The sequence below is a fragment of the Falco punctatus genome (genome assembly GCF_963210335.1).
Source record: "Falco punctatus genome assembly, chromosome: 3".
Lineage (NCBI taxonomy): Eukaryota > Metazoa > Chordata > Aves > Falconiformes > Falconidae > Falco > Falco punctatus.
Genome location: NC_137582.1, coordinates 108322092 through 108338973, shown reverse-complemented (window position 1 = coordinate 108338973; position 16882 = coordinate 108322092). Strand labels below are relative to the sequence as shown.

Here is a 16882-nt window from a genome sequence, read left to right as displayed (position 1 = left end):
CCTGAATAAAAGATAATGCAGTAGTGCAAAGAACTGAAGACATACACTGCGGTTATCACATAAAATTAAAAGCTTTTTAGTGTTTAAAATAGCATTTACACATAAGCAGCTATATATTAACTATACAGACACTTGGGTTTTAATACAATATCTACAAAAAAGAATTCAATTATGCAATAGACATTTAACGGGAACAGTGCAGTCCATGCTAGTAAGAGGTCACTCTTTGAGTAGAACCAATTCTAGAATAGGTGATAGTCTGGGTTTTCATTATTTAAAATCATGTAACTTTGTTCCTCTACTGTACATAAAATTCTTTACATGTATTTCTAATCACTGATTAGAATTAATAATTTTAAGTCAATCTTATTACAATCCAGTTAAATGCAAAACAAAAACAATTACATCAACTCATGAGCCGTCAAGCCTCCAGGTGGGACTGCCCATTTCAATAGAACAAAAACAATATTAAAAGTCAATGTCTGTGCATCATTGCTTGCCATCCAATATACCTTTGGATAAAGTGTCCAGGGGACTGCTACCTTCGAAAAGTAGATTTATTAACAGGAGGTAAAAGACAATAGCAGTGCTTTTAAGACTATTTGCCAAAAACCCCTACTCAGAGTTAATACACTGGGAGGGTACACAACCCTAACAGATACCACCTCCTTCAGACAGGAGACATCATCCCGCCCTGTTTTCTCATCATTTTCGGTGGTCCTCCAAACACAGCTGTTAGTCCTTGTTAAAAGCTGTCGGTAGGTACGCACGAACGTTAAGCACAGCTGCGGAGCACAGGCAGGTGGGGAGAGTCTCACTTGCAGAACAAAACCATCAGCTACTTCAGGCTCCCGTTATGAGGCTGTTTCCATGCTTAACGCAGCAAAGCCACACCACCTCACCGCCGTTAGAGGCACAGGTCATGCATTCTACAGCCCAGCCAGTGCCCGTTACTGGACATGAATATCAGAGGAAAAATTCAAGCCCTGGTGAGAGAAACAGACAGTTCTGCAGCACTCCAGCCTTCCCGCTTTCTTCCACCTGGCACAGTACTCCCAGTTGTACATAGCTCGGCTGGCATCAGTGGCACTTCTTTCTGCAGGTAGTACTGTACCCAAGAGGAGAAACTCGCACAGCGAGGCCCCCAGGCCCCCTTGTTGCAAAGACACATGCACATGCATTGAAAGCCAAGGATGGGACCTGGGAAACCTCCCGTAGTCGTTCACTTCTGAAAATAAAGAGCTAGCAATGTTTCAGGCCTCACCGGCCATTCAGGCAACCAGCCTCTCCACCGTACGCTGCAAGGCGGGGAAATGAAGCTTTTGGTTTACACCCAGTGGCCGTGACGTATTGCACCGTTCACAGAAGGGTCACGTACGTTCTCCTGCTGCTCTTTGTGAACAGCAGGTTGGACGCGCTCTACAGCATCAAGCCCCTCGCACAGCCGTCAGGACAGTCAGAGCGCTCCTCGTCGGCCTGAAAGGGATGCCTGCTTGGGGGTGAAGCTCCTGCAGGCTGGATTTAGCAGCTCAGTTTCCTCAGCAGACAAATGCTTTCCCACCCCTACGTTACGGACCGTCACCCTCCTCCCAGGGATACCCATAAACACGCAAGTATATAACACAGTCGTTTCAACATAGCAGCAAAGACCAGCAAGACACAGAATAGTTTCTGCCAACAGCATAACAACAAGACAAAAAAACCCAACAAACCAACAAAAAACTAAACAACAACCCAGCAGGTGTGTAAACTGCAACTCTTGAAAAGACAGAAGGAAATTAAACACGTTTCTTCCACGGGTGAAAGCTCAGCCCCCGGCTTTAATCCCTTTTGGAAATACCTTATTAAAATGACAGTCTTTTCCTCCAGCCCTGTAAGTTCTGCCTTAAGACAAAAGTGGGTCAGAAAAATCGTAATATATAAGAGACCAGAAAAGTTAAAATTCATTTAAAAGTAGAACCACTAGTGATTGTCAGCAAAGTCACAGACTCCTTAATAGTGTCTCCTGGAGACACAGCAGAATTACAGAATTATTTCACCCTGATTTATTTCATTGCTTTCAATGTCAATCTCTCAAAATAGTTTACTGAGTTTAGTTAGCATCTTTGTGGCGTTACTGGGAGGAGGAAAGGAAAAGAAAAGATACTGTGGCACAGTCAGGCTTTAGGTAGTGCTAATCTTTTGAAGAAGCCATCACCAACGTTGCAATCTATGCCAGTCTATCAGATGGATTATGACGAAAGCACTGCTTTCAGAAATGTCATGTAGCTTTTTCGGGAGATTCTTTTTATATAGAAAACTGTCCAAACCCCCTCAGCTAGTTCAGAAGCCTAGTAATGGGAGTACCTAGTCTGAGCGACACACAGTGTCCTAAATGCCCAGCTCCCTTTTGAAAGTATTAACACAGACATTTGAAACTGTTACTCTGACTTTTGTAAAAGGGATGTGTTTTCACGCAGACCTGGAATAAGAAAAGTAGTGGTGACAAATCGATCAGAATGAACAACAGGCAAAACGGGCAGTTTGAAGAGTAATTTTTCAGGGACAAAGGAAGATGAAACTGCACGTATCTAGTGGGAAAGACATGTTCTCTTTTGACATTCGTACTGGATATTCACACTACCCATAAAGCATGGAACATAACAACAAGAAGCTTCTTACCAGTGAAGAAAACGCTTATATACAGTAAAGACTGATTTTAAAGCACCTGTCCTAAAACCTGCCAGAAGCAGGTATCTCACCAAAGAAGATTTAACCGAGGCATGGCCCCATAGTCAATGCCACCGACTGCAGCTTAACACTTATTTCCCATTAAATGAGCCACCCTCACAGAGTGTGTGTGTGCTCTTAACCATGCCCTCACTCAGTGCCTTTAAAAAAAGCTTCTTAAACATCAGTGAACGTTCCTGAACATAATTTATCAAGCATCCAGAGCCTCGGAGCAAAAAATACACGGTAATGCAATCCTGGGGATATACAACAGCAGTTGCTTCAGTCAAAGCTCCCCAGCAGGAGCTTTAGTGTGGGTCTCACTCAGTGTCAGGAATAAAGATTCATTCCTTGTACCATTTGTGAACTGTTCTCCAAACACCCTCTCCCTTCTCTGCTAACATCTGCGTTCAGAACCCTTGGGCAACACTGCAATTGGGATCAGACATCTCCAGGTTTGCCTTTCAAAAGAAAAAAAAAAATAAAGAAAGAAAAAAAGAAGAGGGATATGCTCAGAAATTAAGAACAGAAAAAGAAGTGATCAAAATGAATAGCCATGTCTCAGCAGGAGCCAGGATTGCCCTGCATCTCTGCTAGAATGGGATAAATATCCCCTTCGAAAGGGAAAAGCTGCAGCTACACTAACAGAATCATAGCGGCAATTGTCCTATTTCTGTGGAAATAACTTTTAAAACCTGTAAGCAATTGTGCATTATAACCAGGAGAAACAGACACATCTGTCAGCAGGGATGTGACTGAAATGCCCAGGAACGGACTGCAACTACAAAGTCACTACCATGATACTAAAGGAAATAACTTTACATGTTCTGCACAATGAACACATACAGTAGCAAGACTCCAGCACTCTCTTGATAGAATAATATCCCCCCCCCCCCCCAAAAAAAAAAAAAAAAAAGGGAGGGAGAGAAAGAAAGGAAGATTGATTCATACTGCCTGGTCAGCAGAAGGTGGTCACAACTTTTTGCCTTCTGCCAGGAATCGGTTTGAGCCTGCTCCTTCCCAAGCACACGTTGTCCGTACACCTGCAGGTCTGACTGACGCATCCCAAAACAGCCTTACGAGGCAGTATCACGGGTACCAGCCAACGAGCATCTTTTCCTTGTCAGAGAAAAAGCAGGGAACAATAAAAGTGCTACTATGCATTACTGGAAATTTAGAAGTCGTGTGAAATAATAGTCCTTGAGTCAGCCCAAAAGATACACTAATTGCATTGAAGTAGGTGCCACAATTACCAAAGCTCGTTAAGATGTGAATATACACCAGCCATTCATAATCAAAAACAAGGAGGGGGTGGGGGGTGAGGGAGGATAAAGAAAAGATGCCATCGATTTGCTGACATTTAACAATCCCAGGAGAATTATTTTTTTGTTCATTGTTATGGTTGGGGTTTGTGTGTGTGTGTGTGTTTTTTGTTTTGTGGATTTTTCTGCAACACAATCACAAACCAGGCAGGTGTGACATGCAAGACAGCCAAGTTTCTTCCATTAAGTGTTTGACAATGACCAGATTTGCCCACCCACCCCCAGCCCAGTCCCCCCCGCCCCCAGCCCTTCCCCGAGCAGAGTCTGAAGGCACTTCTTCTCACATGATGTCGACAAAGAATTCACAAGGGTTGCCCATAGCCTTCTGGAAGGACTGCCGGCTCCCCGTCAGCTCCGGAGGAACGGAGCTCAGTTCCCTCACCGGGGGTCCTCCGGGGGGGCCGCTGGTCCCGTAGACTTTGGAGCCCAACTTGGGGAGATTGTAAAGGGGTGGGACGCCCGGCGGCCCGTACGAATGGTGGCTGTGGTGGCTTCTCTCGCTGTGGGTGGCAGAGCCGTGGCTCCGGTGGCTGAGCTGGCTGACCGGCCTCTCCCGCCGCCCCCCGCCGGTGCCGCCCCCGCTGCGGGCGGTGTGGTCAGACTCGCTGCCGCTGCCGGCTGACTTGCGGTCCTTCTCTCTGCCAAGAGCTCTCCTGCTGTTCTCGCTGTTGCTTCGGTTCGAGCTGCTGCTTTTGCTTCCTAAAGCCCCCCAGGGAAAAAGGACACACAGAAAAGCAGAATTAGCTCAGCTCCCCGGCTGGCTCCCCCCTCAGCTCCTACCGAAACCCACAGAGCCCGGTATGACCATTGGAATGGCAACGGCGATGACAAAACCAGGCCTGAACGTGCTGATGGTGGCTTATGGGATTTAGCAATGACGGTTGGTCCAACAAAGCGGACAAGGTTGTGCCATGCACAGGTACACGGAGACACCTTAGGGCTTGCACAGTGAAAGCAGCAGCTAGCCTAAAAACACCGGCTGAAAGCCACCTCTGCCACCGCCACCACACCGGCTGGAGAGGGGGGGTGCAAAAACCGAAGGAAGAAAGCAGGCACTTGGGTTTTGACTCAAGCAAGCGAGGTTCAATCCAATTGGAATTGTCTCTGCTATCTTCTATCGGCAAAAATGTTTCAAAAAGAAACTCATTTGCCTTCTCTATCATCCTTGGTCACGCTGGGCATACTCGCAGCCAGGGCCACATCACCTGAGGTTAACAGATGTCCTTTTCCTGGCTTCAGTGGGTAGATTCTTTTAGAATCCATCACTACAGTGTTCCAGTGTTGAAGAATTCGTCAAAAAACAGTTATTTGTTGAACTGCTCTACAGTGAATCAGTAACGTGCAGGATGCTCCCAGCAGAAGCCACTAAATCAACTCAGAAAAACAAAGGACGGCTGCTGGCGTGTAAGCTGACTTGTTACATACAACTTCATACATACATACAACATACTAAACCTCACTTTACATGAAAGTTGAAGGTCATACTCTTACTGTGAGATAGGCTAGGATGATGTCAGGAGACATTTCCAAGTTAATTATTCTTTTAAAAGCCCCAGCAAACCAAACCACTTCTCATGAAGTTCATGTCATCTTTGTGCACTGCCTTCTCAAAAAGGATCCCCAGCCAGCTGAACAGGGGACAGCTTTTGAGTCTGAACGAGCCACAGAGTCACTGGGGCCACTGAAATGGGAAAACCAGAACGATTCTGAGCTGCTCCTTTCTTGAACTACAGATGATCATCACCACCTGTCTGCTCCAGCTGATGTTTAGAGCAGGCTGATAGAAGAGACAGGAAAACAAGACTGTATGTCTGGTGGCACAGTGTGTACAGTGGAAAGGCGAGATTCCCCTGCAGCGTGCAAGAAAAGCTGGGCACAGATGGAAAACACAATACGAAATCACCAGACTTGAAGTCAATACTCTGAGCCTGGGGCTCTGAAGTGGTATTTGCTGACTGTAACCCCTTATCAGCTCTCCTCTGCTCTGGGATAAACTGTCCTGCTTCATGCCTCAGTTTTCTTCCATCCGTGTATAGACATCTTAACGCAGCATCAGCTACCTCCACCAAATACTACAAAGATTCACTAAGGTGAATCTTTTTGAAGAGGTAAGGTGCTCCCTGAGCTGTCATTTCAAATGTTTCCTAGCAATCTTGTAAAAAACAAATAAGCGAGGTGAAACTTATTTGTTAGCAGGTTGACTGTTCTAAAGAACAACACAGAGATGATCTCCCAGAAGCATCTCTGTAAGCTCCCCACTGTGGCACGCTGTTCGCACCAGAAGAAAATTGACATTTTAACACTTCCAGGGCTAATAGGGCTTTACCTTTGGCTCATGAGGCATTTTGTTGCCACCCACCCAAACCCTGATGCAGGCTTCCCATACATAAGGATTCATTGTCAGCTCCACAGCTTTTGGCTGAGTAAAGATCACGGTGTGGAGAAAGCAAGCTGCCCTGAAAGCGCGTATTACTGATCTTGAGAGGTTTTCCACAGTCAGTAGGACTGGGAGTGCCTTGTGGCAATCCATCACGTTGCTACTCCAGACTTCAGTATATCTGGAGTAGCAGCTCTAGCTGATCTGCCAAGACTCCAAGAGGTCAAGTGGGTAACGCAGGCTTCTTTTCTCAGAAGAACCTGGCTTTCTGCAGCTGGGCTCCAAGCTGATTACACGGCAGAAACAAAATAGAGAAACCATCTGTCATTACAGCAGCCTGTGTAAGAATAATCAGCAGCAGAGCCATTCTCCTCTGGTCGTGCTGAGGTTCACTCTCTCCCTGACATGCCTTTAAATACTGTCACAGAACAAACAATCAGAAAGTCCTTCGAAGCCCGAGTTTAAAGGCAAAGTAACAAGAATGTCACCTTCTTGGCAGCCAGGGACTGGTCTTGGAGTCATGCAGCCCAACCTAAAGCTGAGGTTTGAGATGCTGCTCTGTTGACACAACCGATGCAGTGTTTGCTTCCATCTAAGGCCAACTTGAAACCAAAGTGTCATAAAAGGGATTTAACGAATCTGCATTTCAAGTGCCTAGAAAAGCTGCACTCAGCACTGCCACAATGTATTACCAGCCTTCGCTCTCTGGTACTGCTGGACACCAAACCTCCACCCCCTGAAGCCACCGAGACTCCAGCTGCCTCACTACTTCATGGGAACAGAGTTTCCACGTGAATCCTCCCGGGCAGGGGCAGGAGAGGCTCCAGAGGCAGTCTAGGGAGGCCCTGAAGACCCTTCTATTGTTCCTGTCTCAACAACTGACATCCTGTGAACTTGAACAAATCCATCCTTCCTACTCCTTTTGTCTCCTCTGGCTGTAACCTGACGATCCCTCACGATCCAGCTGTACAAGGAGCATCGGCCAGAACAGGGAGGTGACTCTGATCTAAACGCTGCGGTAACAGAGGTGACGTTCTGCAGAGGAGCCGGACCTCACACCAGTGTCATTCCCCACAGCAAACCTGCCCAAGCCTTTAAAAATAACCTAAGCCCCAGGTACCACAAGCAGGGACAGATGATGGGGCTCAGATGAAACGAGCAGCAACCTAAACTGGAACGCAGCCTTGAGCAGAACTGGAACACCACATAAAACCTTGCTGATTCTTCCTCCCCATCTGCTGCTTGCCAGAACACAGTCACAGTCTGGCTCTTGACCCAAATCTTGGGATTTTGTCCGTAGTCATCAGCAAATACACTGCATCCACCAGGCTCTGGAGCAGTGCTCTTGTTCACCAGATGAATTCAGTTACAATCTAACATCACACATAAAAGAGAGACTTCGCAAGAAACCCAATTCTAACACTATATGGAGAGTGGGCGATGCGACCTTGTGTCCCAGTACTCCCGATACCTGCCTGAGACATCTGGACAGTGCTCAAGTGTCTTTTAGTAAATGAGCAGTAGAAGGGCATTGGTAGATAAATCCGATCCATGTGGATGACATCAGTCTAATACATTAGCAGCTGGGATTACTGATTTATTTAATGAGGAGCAGTGGATGACTGGCAATACCATTTTCCCATCTGAGCTGACAGTGAGCTATCTGATGCCATTCCCTCCGTAGCTGCTGCAGCACAGTCACACAGGGGCCAGACAGGTTGATAGGCTAATGCCACGCTATCGGACTACTGTGCACTGAGACAGGTTGAACGTCCAAGACAATTAAAAAGAAAAAAAAAAAAAAAGAAAAAAAAAGAAGGAAAAAAAAAAAGAAAAAAATACAGCTAAACATTTGGGTCACAAGAGTCTAAATGATCATGCTGTGAATTCATTATTATTATGGAGGCATTTGAAGCTTACCAATCCCCTAGAGTCAGCCATTCCTCTATGAATCCTTCAGTCTAATGCTTGCTCAGAACAAAACAAGGGAATAAAGTTACAAAACAAGAAACAACACAGAAGTGTAGTTTCCAAAAGAAGAACAAGGAAGGTGTTGAAACCCTTCAGAATTAAATACCTTGGCACCTTTCCAAAGGCTCTCTTTAGCCAGTAACACAGGTCGCATGGATAAAATACCATACCTTTCCTATTCCAGCAGCAGAGATCTAATATTCTACTGCCCACAGAACCAGCTGCCGAAAAAAAAAATATAATCACATACTTTCCAGTACAATCAGCTAGCAGTTCTAAAACTTCTGGATACAACTGTGAGCTTCCTCACAGACACTTCTTATTTTGAGATAAGATGGGAAGCAATAGTGCTAAAATCTTGTGAGCAAGTTCCTGTTAAAAAATTCTTTTGTGCAATTTTGCGAAATCTAACTGCCTGCAACGAACAGGACAAAGTTACATCCAAGTTACTGGATGTTAATGACAAAACCAGAGAATCCTCACCTTTTCTCTACTGGCAGCGTTTCCAAAAGCAAAACTCACTCTGGAATTGATTTTTTTTCAAAAATCAAAATCTGTACAGCCAAAAACCCATAATTTTTATCTACTAAGGTTTAAAAATCAACCACAAAATTATCCTAGGGCAGGAAAGGAGGAGGTCAGGTTTTTAATCCATGCAGTATCATCTTTTTTTTTTTCCCCTGGCACATATTCCAAAAGAGACTCTCCTCCCTGTGAGCAGTGTTTCAGCCCTGTAAACCGTCTGGCTGGCCACGTCACGCTTGTCTCACACAAGCAAAGAGCGTGATTTTCCTTCTGGATTGTGCGCTGAAGTGAAAGCCAAGAGCACCTTGGTTCTAATCCCTGTTCCATCAGCGATGAAACGGCCTAATTGCTAGCAATATCAAGCGACTGCAGCCCCGCTGCTGGCAATGGCTCTGACCTCTAAAAAGGAGGGCGACAGTTTATCTGTTTTAACAGGGTGGACAATTGAGTCATTAATGTTGGCCTGATCAGCATTATCTAAGCAGCAGTTAACCGTGTGGGGCTGGGGGGTAAGAAAAGTCCAGCTGCCCACACCACCACGGACACGACAAATACTTGGCTCTGGTTCCCCATGGGCATTTTGCACGGGGCAGAGAACTACAGGATAACTATAAAGAACATGTATTCTAGTCTATTCTGCTGACTCAGAGCATCTCTGGCAGTTCCGATACAGAGCTGAAAGGCTAACCCACTCCATCACACACACAAACGGTCTCGATTAAGGGCGGTCGCACCAATTCCATGCACGTAGCACACAAAACCACAAGACAAGAGCACAGACAGTACGGAGGAACTCAAGCCAATGGTCAGGGATAATGACAGCTGTAGAGATAAATACCAGCTGAACCGTCTTACCTTCACTTTGCTGGCTCCCTGCGCTGCCGCTACCGTAGCTAAAGCCTGGGTCTTGGTATGCTGGTGGGAAACACGGAGGGGGCAGAGGATACTGGTATGGGTATCCTTGGCCTAATGGCCAGGGAGCAGCAGGATGGGGAAGTGGAGCAAGGGTATCCTGATCCGAGGCTCCGCTAGAACCGTTGTTAAGGTTCAGTGCAGCCATATCTGGAAAAAAGAGAGAAAAAGTGAAGACTGCGCTCCGACCTGGCAGCTGGCTCCTGCACATCACTAATTCCCGACCCAGCACCTGGTGTGGCGAGGGAGCAGAGGGACTCAGCCTCAGGGTTCACTTAAACACCACAGACGGCAGGACAGACATCAGCGTTTACCGCTGAGCAGCAGGGTACCTCTGCAGCACTTCCGTAAGGCAAGGAGGAATTATCCCCATTTTACAGATTGGAAACTGCCTGGCTGACAAGCAGGACGCCTGTGGCATCACCAGAAATAAATCCTGCCTTCCTGAGCCTCGGTGCACTACCCTGTTTGATGAGTTCATTTTTCTCTTCCAAACGGTCTAATTGCTTGGTCTGAACAAGTGTCAACCACTTATCAGGCACCCCCAGGCTGACGACCCGTTCCGAACCGCCACTTGTGAGATCCTACAGGGCTCTCTGTCCCCTGCGCATCCTGCCAGCACAGCAGAGACGACGCACATGCAGCTTTGCCCCTCACAGACGGGAAACTTACTGCCACAGAGGTCTCCAAAGACGTAATAGCACTGTTCCGAGAAGGTGATTTTGTTCACAGTGTGCCTGAGGTAGCCGTGTTTTAACATGCTGCTGGCGTATTTTCTAGCCTCCCGTCGGTCTTTGAAGCCTTCTACGTGTGTGTAAAGCCAGTCGACCACATCTGCTCCTAAAATGAGGAGAAGGAGACACAGGATCATCCGAGCCAAACTGACCTTGTTCGGTTTTTTAATCTTCAGATTATCACACAGCCCACTAGTACTACCGTGCCAGGGACCGAATGCAAACATGAATATGTAGCAATCTTGCTGCAAAGAGTTTAAAATGTCATTTTCATGACTCAGTCTAACTGCTAAATTACTTACCACATCAATGGAGAAAGCAAAGAATTACCTTGCATCCAGTTGAATACTCCATTAACAGTGATACCCAAATACACACAGAGGAAGTTTTACAGGTACACTGTTCAACCCTTTCTGAGTTGCAATAATGAAAAAGACAGGATATAGAATGAAAATAACAGGAGTTACAGAACAGAAGTGACTGGGAGAGTCATCTTCCTCCAGAGGCAGATGTTATGTGGTCAAAAGACCTGGGTTCCAATCCTTTTCTCATCAAAAAGTAGCTACAACCCAGATTAACTAAATGTGACCACAGTTCAGGTCACAGGACAGTCAGAATCAAAGGCAGGCTAGTTGTGGTAATTTTAAATGTAATTAAGATGCTTTATTAAGCTTGTGTAGCTGTCTGGAACTGGAATTACAAGGATTTTTGCTTTGCTGAAATTGGGCAGATTACTAGAGCCACAAGTAGTTGCATGGAAAACCTGAGCTATAACAACTCAGGATGAATGACCAGATGTGCACAGGCATGAGAAACGTGCAGGATTTCTGGCTGTCCAGGCTCAAACAACAGCTATTAGTTATTTTCTGTCACACTTAGAGCTGTTCATGAATACCAAGTCAAGGGAATGCAAGAGGTCACAGCCAGGGGGGAAAAGGAAAAGTTCATAGAAAGGTAGTTTCTTGAGCCTGTTTCCAAAAAGCCACCGATTTGGGGTTTTATCCCCCCCCAGCACTCCTTTGATCTGCTTACCTATCACTGCGTTGGAGATGGTAATTTTTAACCACATCCTGTCCCGAATTTCAAGGCCTGAGTCCGGGAGCTGCATAACCTTGACAATAGTAGCCATGTCACTCTTCACAGTTAAGGGGCATTCTTCTAACTCTAAAAGGAAGAAAGGTTACATGCTTCTTTGAAATGAACCGAGTCTGAAAGGAACTTCTCAGCTCCCAGTCTGGATGAAACATTTCAAGGCACAGCTTTACCAACAGATGTAAAAAAAAAAAAGACACAGAGGTTCTCAAATGCATCTTCATCGATGGCATAAATTACAGCAGTCGTACCAATTCTCTCAAGATTGTGCTCAGTGCAACTGGTTTAGTCACCGGGATGGTGAGCCCCTACGTGTCTTGACTTCACAACCCAGCTATGGGTCAGTGCTGCGCTCTTCCAATCCACACTGCACTGAGATTTGCAGAAGAGTAAACCCAAGGAGCTCTAGGACCACTGCTTCCCACTTCAATTTGCCATGAGCAGCCCCTACCCACCCAACGTCTTGGTGCACTGTACGCAAAACTCTGTAGGACAAGTTTTCTTGGCTTGTTCTTTGGCTTTTGGTTTAATTGTCAGGAATAATACTCATCTGCATAGATGTGGTGCTTAGAGGCATGGTTTAGTGGTGGAATTGGCAGTGCTGGGGTAACGGTTGGACTGGATGATCTTAAAGGTCTTTTCCAACCCAAATGATTCTGTGATTCTATGGAGAAAGCTGACAACCATGTCTCAATCAATGTCCGTTTGGTTTTTTTAAGATGTGGACATCAGCGTAACTGGGGAGAACTGAAATTAGAAGAGAAAGCTTCCATCACCCGGATAAAGGCTAGTGGTTTCCTTCAAAAAAAAAAAAAGCTTTCCAGGATCCCGATGACGGCAGCCTTACAAGTTAACATGTTGCTTAACCCAGCATCAACCATTACTTTGCCCTGCATCTTTCTCGCAGAACACTTAAAAAAACGCTGTTCCTAAATGCCTCAGCAGCCACCACTGCTCCATTCCTATTTCACACACACTTACAGGCAGAGCTGGCCCACCAGAGGCTTCGTTTTTTCCTGATCAATTTTTAGAATAAAACCAGAACGCTAGGGCTGAGATTCACCCTGCTGAACTGGGTGGGCACCACAGGAGTCTAATTCCTTTAGAAACTCCTTCCATACCGTACAAGGAGGCAAAGTGGCATCTAAAATTGAAAGCCCAGGGGGGTGAATCTGGGTTCAAGAGTCTCCCAGCCTTTTGGTGATCCGTGCAGAACTCAATCATCCTGTCTACATATAAAATGTTCTTTGGATACAACACCCAGTCCTTCCTGCTCCCACCTTCTCAGCCCTAGAAAATTAATGTTGAGCATGTGTGTCCTGTGCCGGTAGTTCAGACCCTTCTCCAGCAGGAATTCGGAAACCCTCCTCCCCTCCCTTCTCCCAGCTCCCCATATCACCCACCTTTCAAAAGCACAAGGGAACCGATTGTGTCCTTTTCCAGCAACCCAAAAATTCGATAAAAGGTACAACAAGCATGAAACAATGAAAACTGAAAATGCACTGCTAAGAGACATGAAAACATCCCAGACCACTTATGCATGCGGTTCTTACAAAGTTTGAATAAACACTAAAATTTTGCTTTTGCTTTAAGTTAGTTTGGTTAGTGGCAAAAAGCAACATGTTTGTTTGGGGGGAAAAAAACCCAACACACCAATATTCAAGTATGTGGGGAGTAACGCATTATATTTTCTTGGAGACCTGCGATCTGCATATAAAGAACACTGGCCAAATGATCATCATTGTTTTCTAAGTTTGCTAGTTGCTGTACAAATATGAAAAATTCTAAGATGTATCTAAAATGCACCCACTTTGGTCTGAACTGAGTAAACCGTGGGTCTGCCCACCTGTACAGGTACGTGATAACCTGAGGAACAGCACAGGCACGAACTCCTTTCTGGGGAACCAGATTTCCTGCAAAGGTCTTTCTCAGGGCTTTGGTTATCTGGTTTGAGAAGCACTTTTCTCCCATTAGCAGATCCTGGTAATACAATGAAAATGAAGTCCTACCATGTGTCACACCACTGCTGGTTTGGATCCTTATTTGAGTAAGGAGGTAAGCATTTGCCCAAACAAAAAACACCCCCAGGAAATTCTGCAGTACCTCAGGCTGAACACTGTTAAGCAGAAATAGTTTGCAGTCTCAGTTCAAAATCCTCTGAAGTCCACACAAGAGCAAAAGAGAACTTTCCAACCACGTCAGTGGACCACCTTGGGAAATGGCAAGACTTTCAAGGAACACCTGAAGTTAATCTCATGGACCGGGACAGCACCACTGTGCAGAAAGTGGTCCTGTAGTGGCAGTACAAGGGCTGGAAAAATCTACCTTCAGCAGAGTAAACGAGGAGCAGAGTTTGCACTGACTGAGGCGGCGAGTCCGACATTCACAAACCACTGTGAGAGAGTATTGTCCTGCATCAGCCCAAACACTGCTGGAGAACGAGGAGCGGGGGGGTTAAAGCAGTAATTACTATTAAACACCTCAGTCTGCCTTGGTTTGCAGAGTCCTGTTTTTGAAGAAATACACCTGAGAAAATAAAGAGCTAAGACAGAATAATTCCTACGTATGGTGGTGACTGGTGTGGCCCCAAATTCTCAGCTACTTTAATCACTAGCGCTGATGTGATGGTGGCTGTGCAAACGCTTCAGCTATCAGAACTTCACTTTTGATCCAGAGGCTCGAGAGCAAAGGAATGTCAGAAGGAAAGCAGCTCTTCAGCCCACTGACGTCATCCTGGCCTTGCTACGCAGGGTAAACCAGCAGACATTCACAGTACTTAAAGCAAGGAACCATGAGACAGACTTGTCTAAGGTGACTCCGTTAATTCACGGCTTCCCCTTTCACGGCCAGCCGCTATATTTGTAACATTTATCTAATAAAACAGTTGTTATATTTGCTGCAAACCTCAGTGACTCCAGCCTCAGAGGAACCGAAACTGAGAATCTTGCACTGGCACGTGAAAAGGCAGAAAACATTTTGCGTGAAGCTCTTCGTTCAGCCTCTCCTCTCCTCTCCCAGCCTCCACTCCTCCCCAAGGTTGTCTTGCCTGCCAAAGAGGTTGGCAGGAGAGGTGCTGTGCACCTAGGGCCCTGCGGTGCTGCCTGGGGGGGTTGTGGGGGGGAACAGGACTGAACTGAAAGCAGAAGGTCACAATAAAGGTTAGGGGTACTCCACGTTTTCTTGCCTTCAGCAAAGAAAACATAGTAAGCCACTGGCATAGAAATGAGAAGCTGTCTCCAGAAATGTGGTTCTGCTCCCAAATAACCTTTATTTTAAAAAATATGATTGAGAGGGTGCCTGTGTTCCACGCTTCCCAATCACATGGCGATATAGCAAGGCACATGATACATGAATGGTTCAAGAGGAATGCAGAGTAACAGACTCTCGTCGTTTGACAGCAATCAGCAGATACATTCGATTCCCACAATCTTTAGTACCTGTAAGGCTGAAAACACATCTCAGGATAAAGCGGTCACCAGGTGAGCAGTTCGCTTGCTTTCTACTGCGGATGTATTTTCCCTTCAGCGGTCCTGCCTACTACCTACGGAGGCACTGAGCTACAACGCCGACTGAAAGGATAACTGCCCTCTCAGTTCAAGGTGAAGTGTCATTCCAGGAACTACACGCTTATGAAAATCTGAGAGAGGACAGAAGAAAAAGATGCAGACACCTACGTAGTCTGATAGGACTTAAGTGGTCCCTGCAAATGCAACTTCTACACTTCAGCCATGCATCTGTCCAGGGAAGATTCTGTCACTAATCACCAACACCACAGTGGTCTTTGAAATCCACCAAGTGTTGGTTTTCTTGTTCATTGTGTTTTGCTCAGGTTTTTTTCTAAATGACATCCTGCCTTTCTCTCTGGAAAAATCTTACAAAATGAAAAAACAAATAGTTACTCAGTCCTATATGTAAGACTCCAGGTCTGGCAGACACTTAAGCATCCCTTGTTAAACATGTAAGGATTTCTCTGGCTTTCAGTGAATACACACTGAGGTAGCATCATTCCACAGATGAGATAAACTCCTCAGAACTTTCAAGCCACTTCAAGATTTCTACGTGTATATAAACAACCAGAATAAATCTTGCTACAAGATGAACAACTCTGATAGAAAGGTTGCACCTCTAGGGAAATTCTTCCATAGTAATATTAAAGGCAACAAACACATACTAATGAGGTGTAAAGTACCTCAAAACTTTCCTGTCAAGCAAACAGAAGTGCGGTTTTAAATAGGGACACTTTTCTGAGACAGGACTTCGGTGGCCAGTGTCTCCAGAGATGTCTCCAGATGTCTGCAGAGATGTCTCCAGAGACATCTGCTCCTCGTTTCTTTGTCTTGCCTTACTGCCGTGTATTTCAAACCAAATGCTAGCTCTTCTCCCACGCTTACAGCAGAGAGCAAGGGAAGAGGGGAAGAAAGGAAGAGTTTATATTCCGTAAACAAAAACTTCCAAGATAAGGAATCATGACAACTTGTTGGTTACATGGCTATGACTTTAGAGACTGCCACAGACCAGGAAAGAAGGCTGACCTCTAACCATAACTTCACGTGGGACATTACATTTGTTTCTCCCTTGTTCAGTAAATTCTAAAAGTATAAAGAAGTATAAAAGAAGGCAATGCGAGTATCAGAGGAAGACTTCCTAAACGATACGTTAACGTTATTATCCAGTGATGCCTACCTGAAGCAAATTATTTAAATTTATTTTAAAAGAAGTCAAATGCAAGGAGGAAGCTCTCATATTCATCTGAGGGTCAGAGCTGGAAGCCTGCATTGCAACTTTGAAAGGGACCAGAAGCCACCTCTTCCTCAACATGAACCCTGCCACAACACCACTGCGCTCACTTCTGACCTTTGGGGGGGGGGGGGGGGGGCGGGAAGCTTTTATGCTCCCCATCAGAATTACAGATTTAAGAAAGCATTCAAGAGTTCTGTGGCGGCTGTCGTTTTCATCGTGCTTGTGGCTGGGGTCGGGTTTGCGCACAGCTCGGCACTGCTGGCCCCGAGCAGAAGACGCCTGCCCTGTGCTGGCCGCAGTGTGACTTACTTTCCGAATCGGGAATTGAGCTTGTTAGTGAGGAGCTGGTAGATGTGGTGATGCTCATGGAGGGGCTCATACCGTAACGGGGGTACGCTCCCGTCATGGCTGTGGTATGAGAGATCCACGCTGCAGGGTCAATTGGCCTCACTGGTTCAGCTGCAAAACAACCAGGAAGGGAGAGAAAAGACAAATGGAAT

General features: G+C 45.8%; 1 protein-coding gene across 3 annotated transcripts in view; it reads right to left on the bottom strand.

Moving 5' to 3' along the window:
- Positions 1-52: 52 nt before the first annotated feature.
- The window catches only part of DVL1 (dishevelled segment polarity protein 1), a 104577-nt gene continuing 87747 nt past the window's right edge, over positions 53-16882 (bottom strand). Inside the window, exons 11-15 of one of the 3 annotated variants that reach the window (XM_080379681.1) lie at positions 16692-16841; positions 11583-11714; positions 10489-10656; positions 9760-9966; positions 53-4730 (exon numbers count right to left, since the gene is read on the bottom strand). In XM_080379681.1, the coding sequence (XP_080235807.1) occupies positions 4312-4730; positions 9760-9966; positions 10489-10656; positions 11583-11714; positions 16692-16841 (1076 nt within the window). In that variant the 3' untranslated portion in view covers positions 53-4311. The other 2 variants (XM_080379682.1, XM_080379683.1) reach the window with 2 other exon arrangements.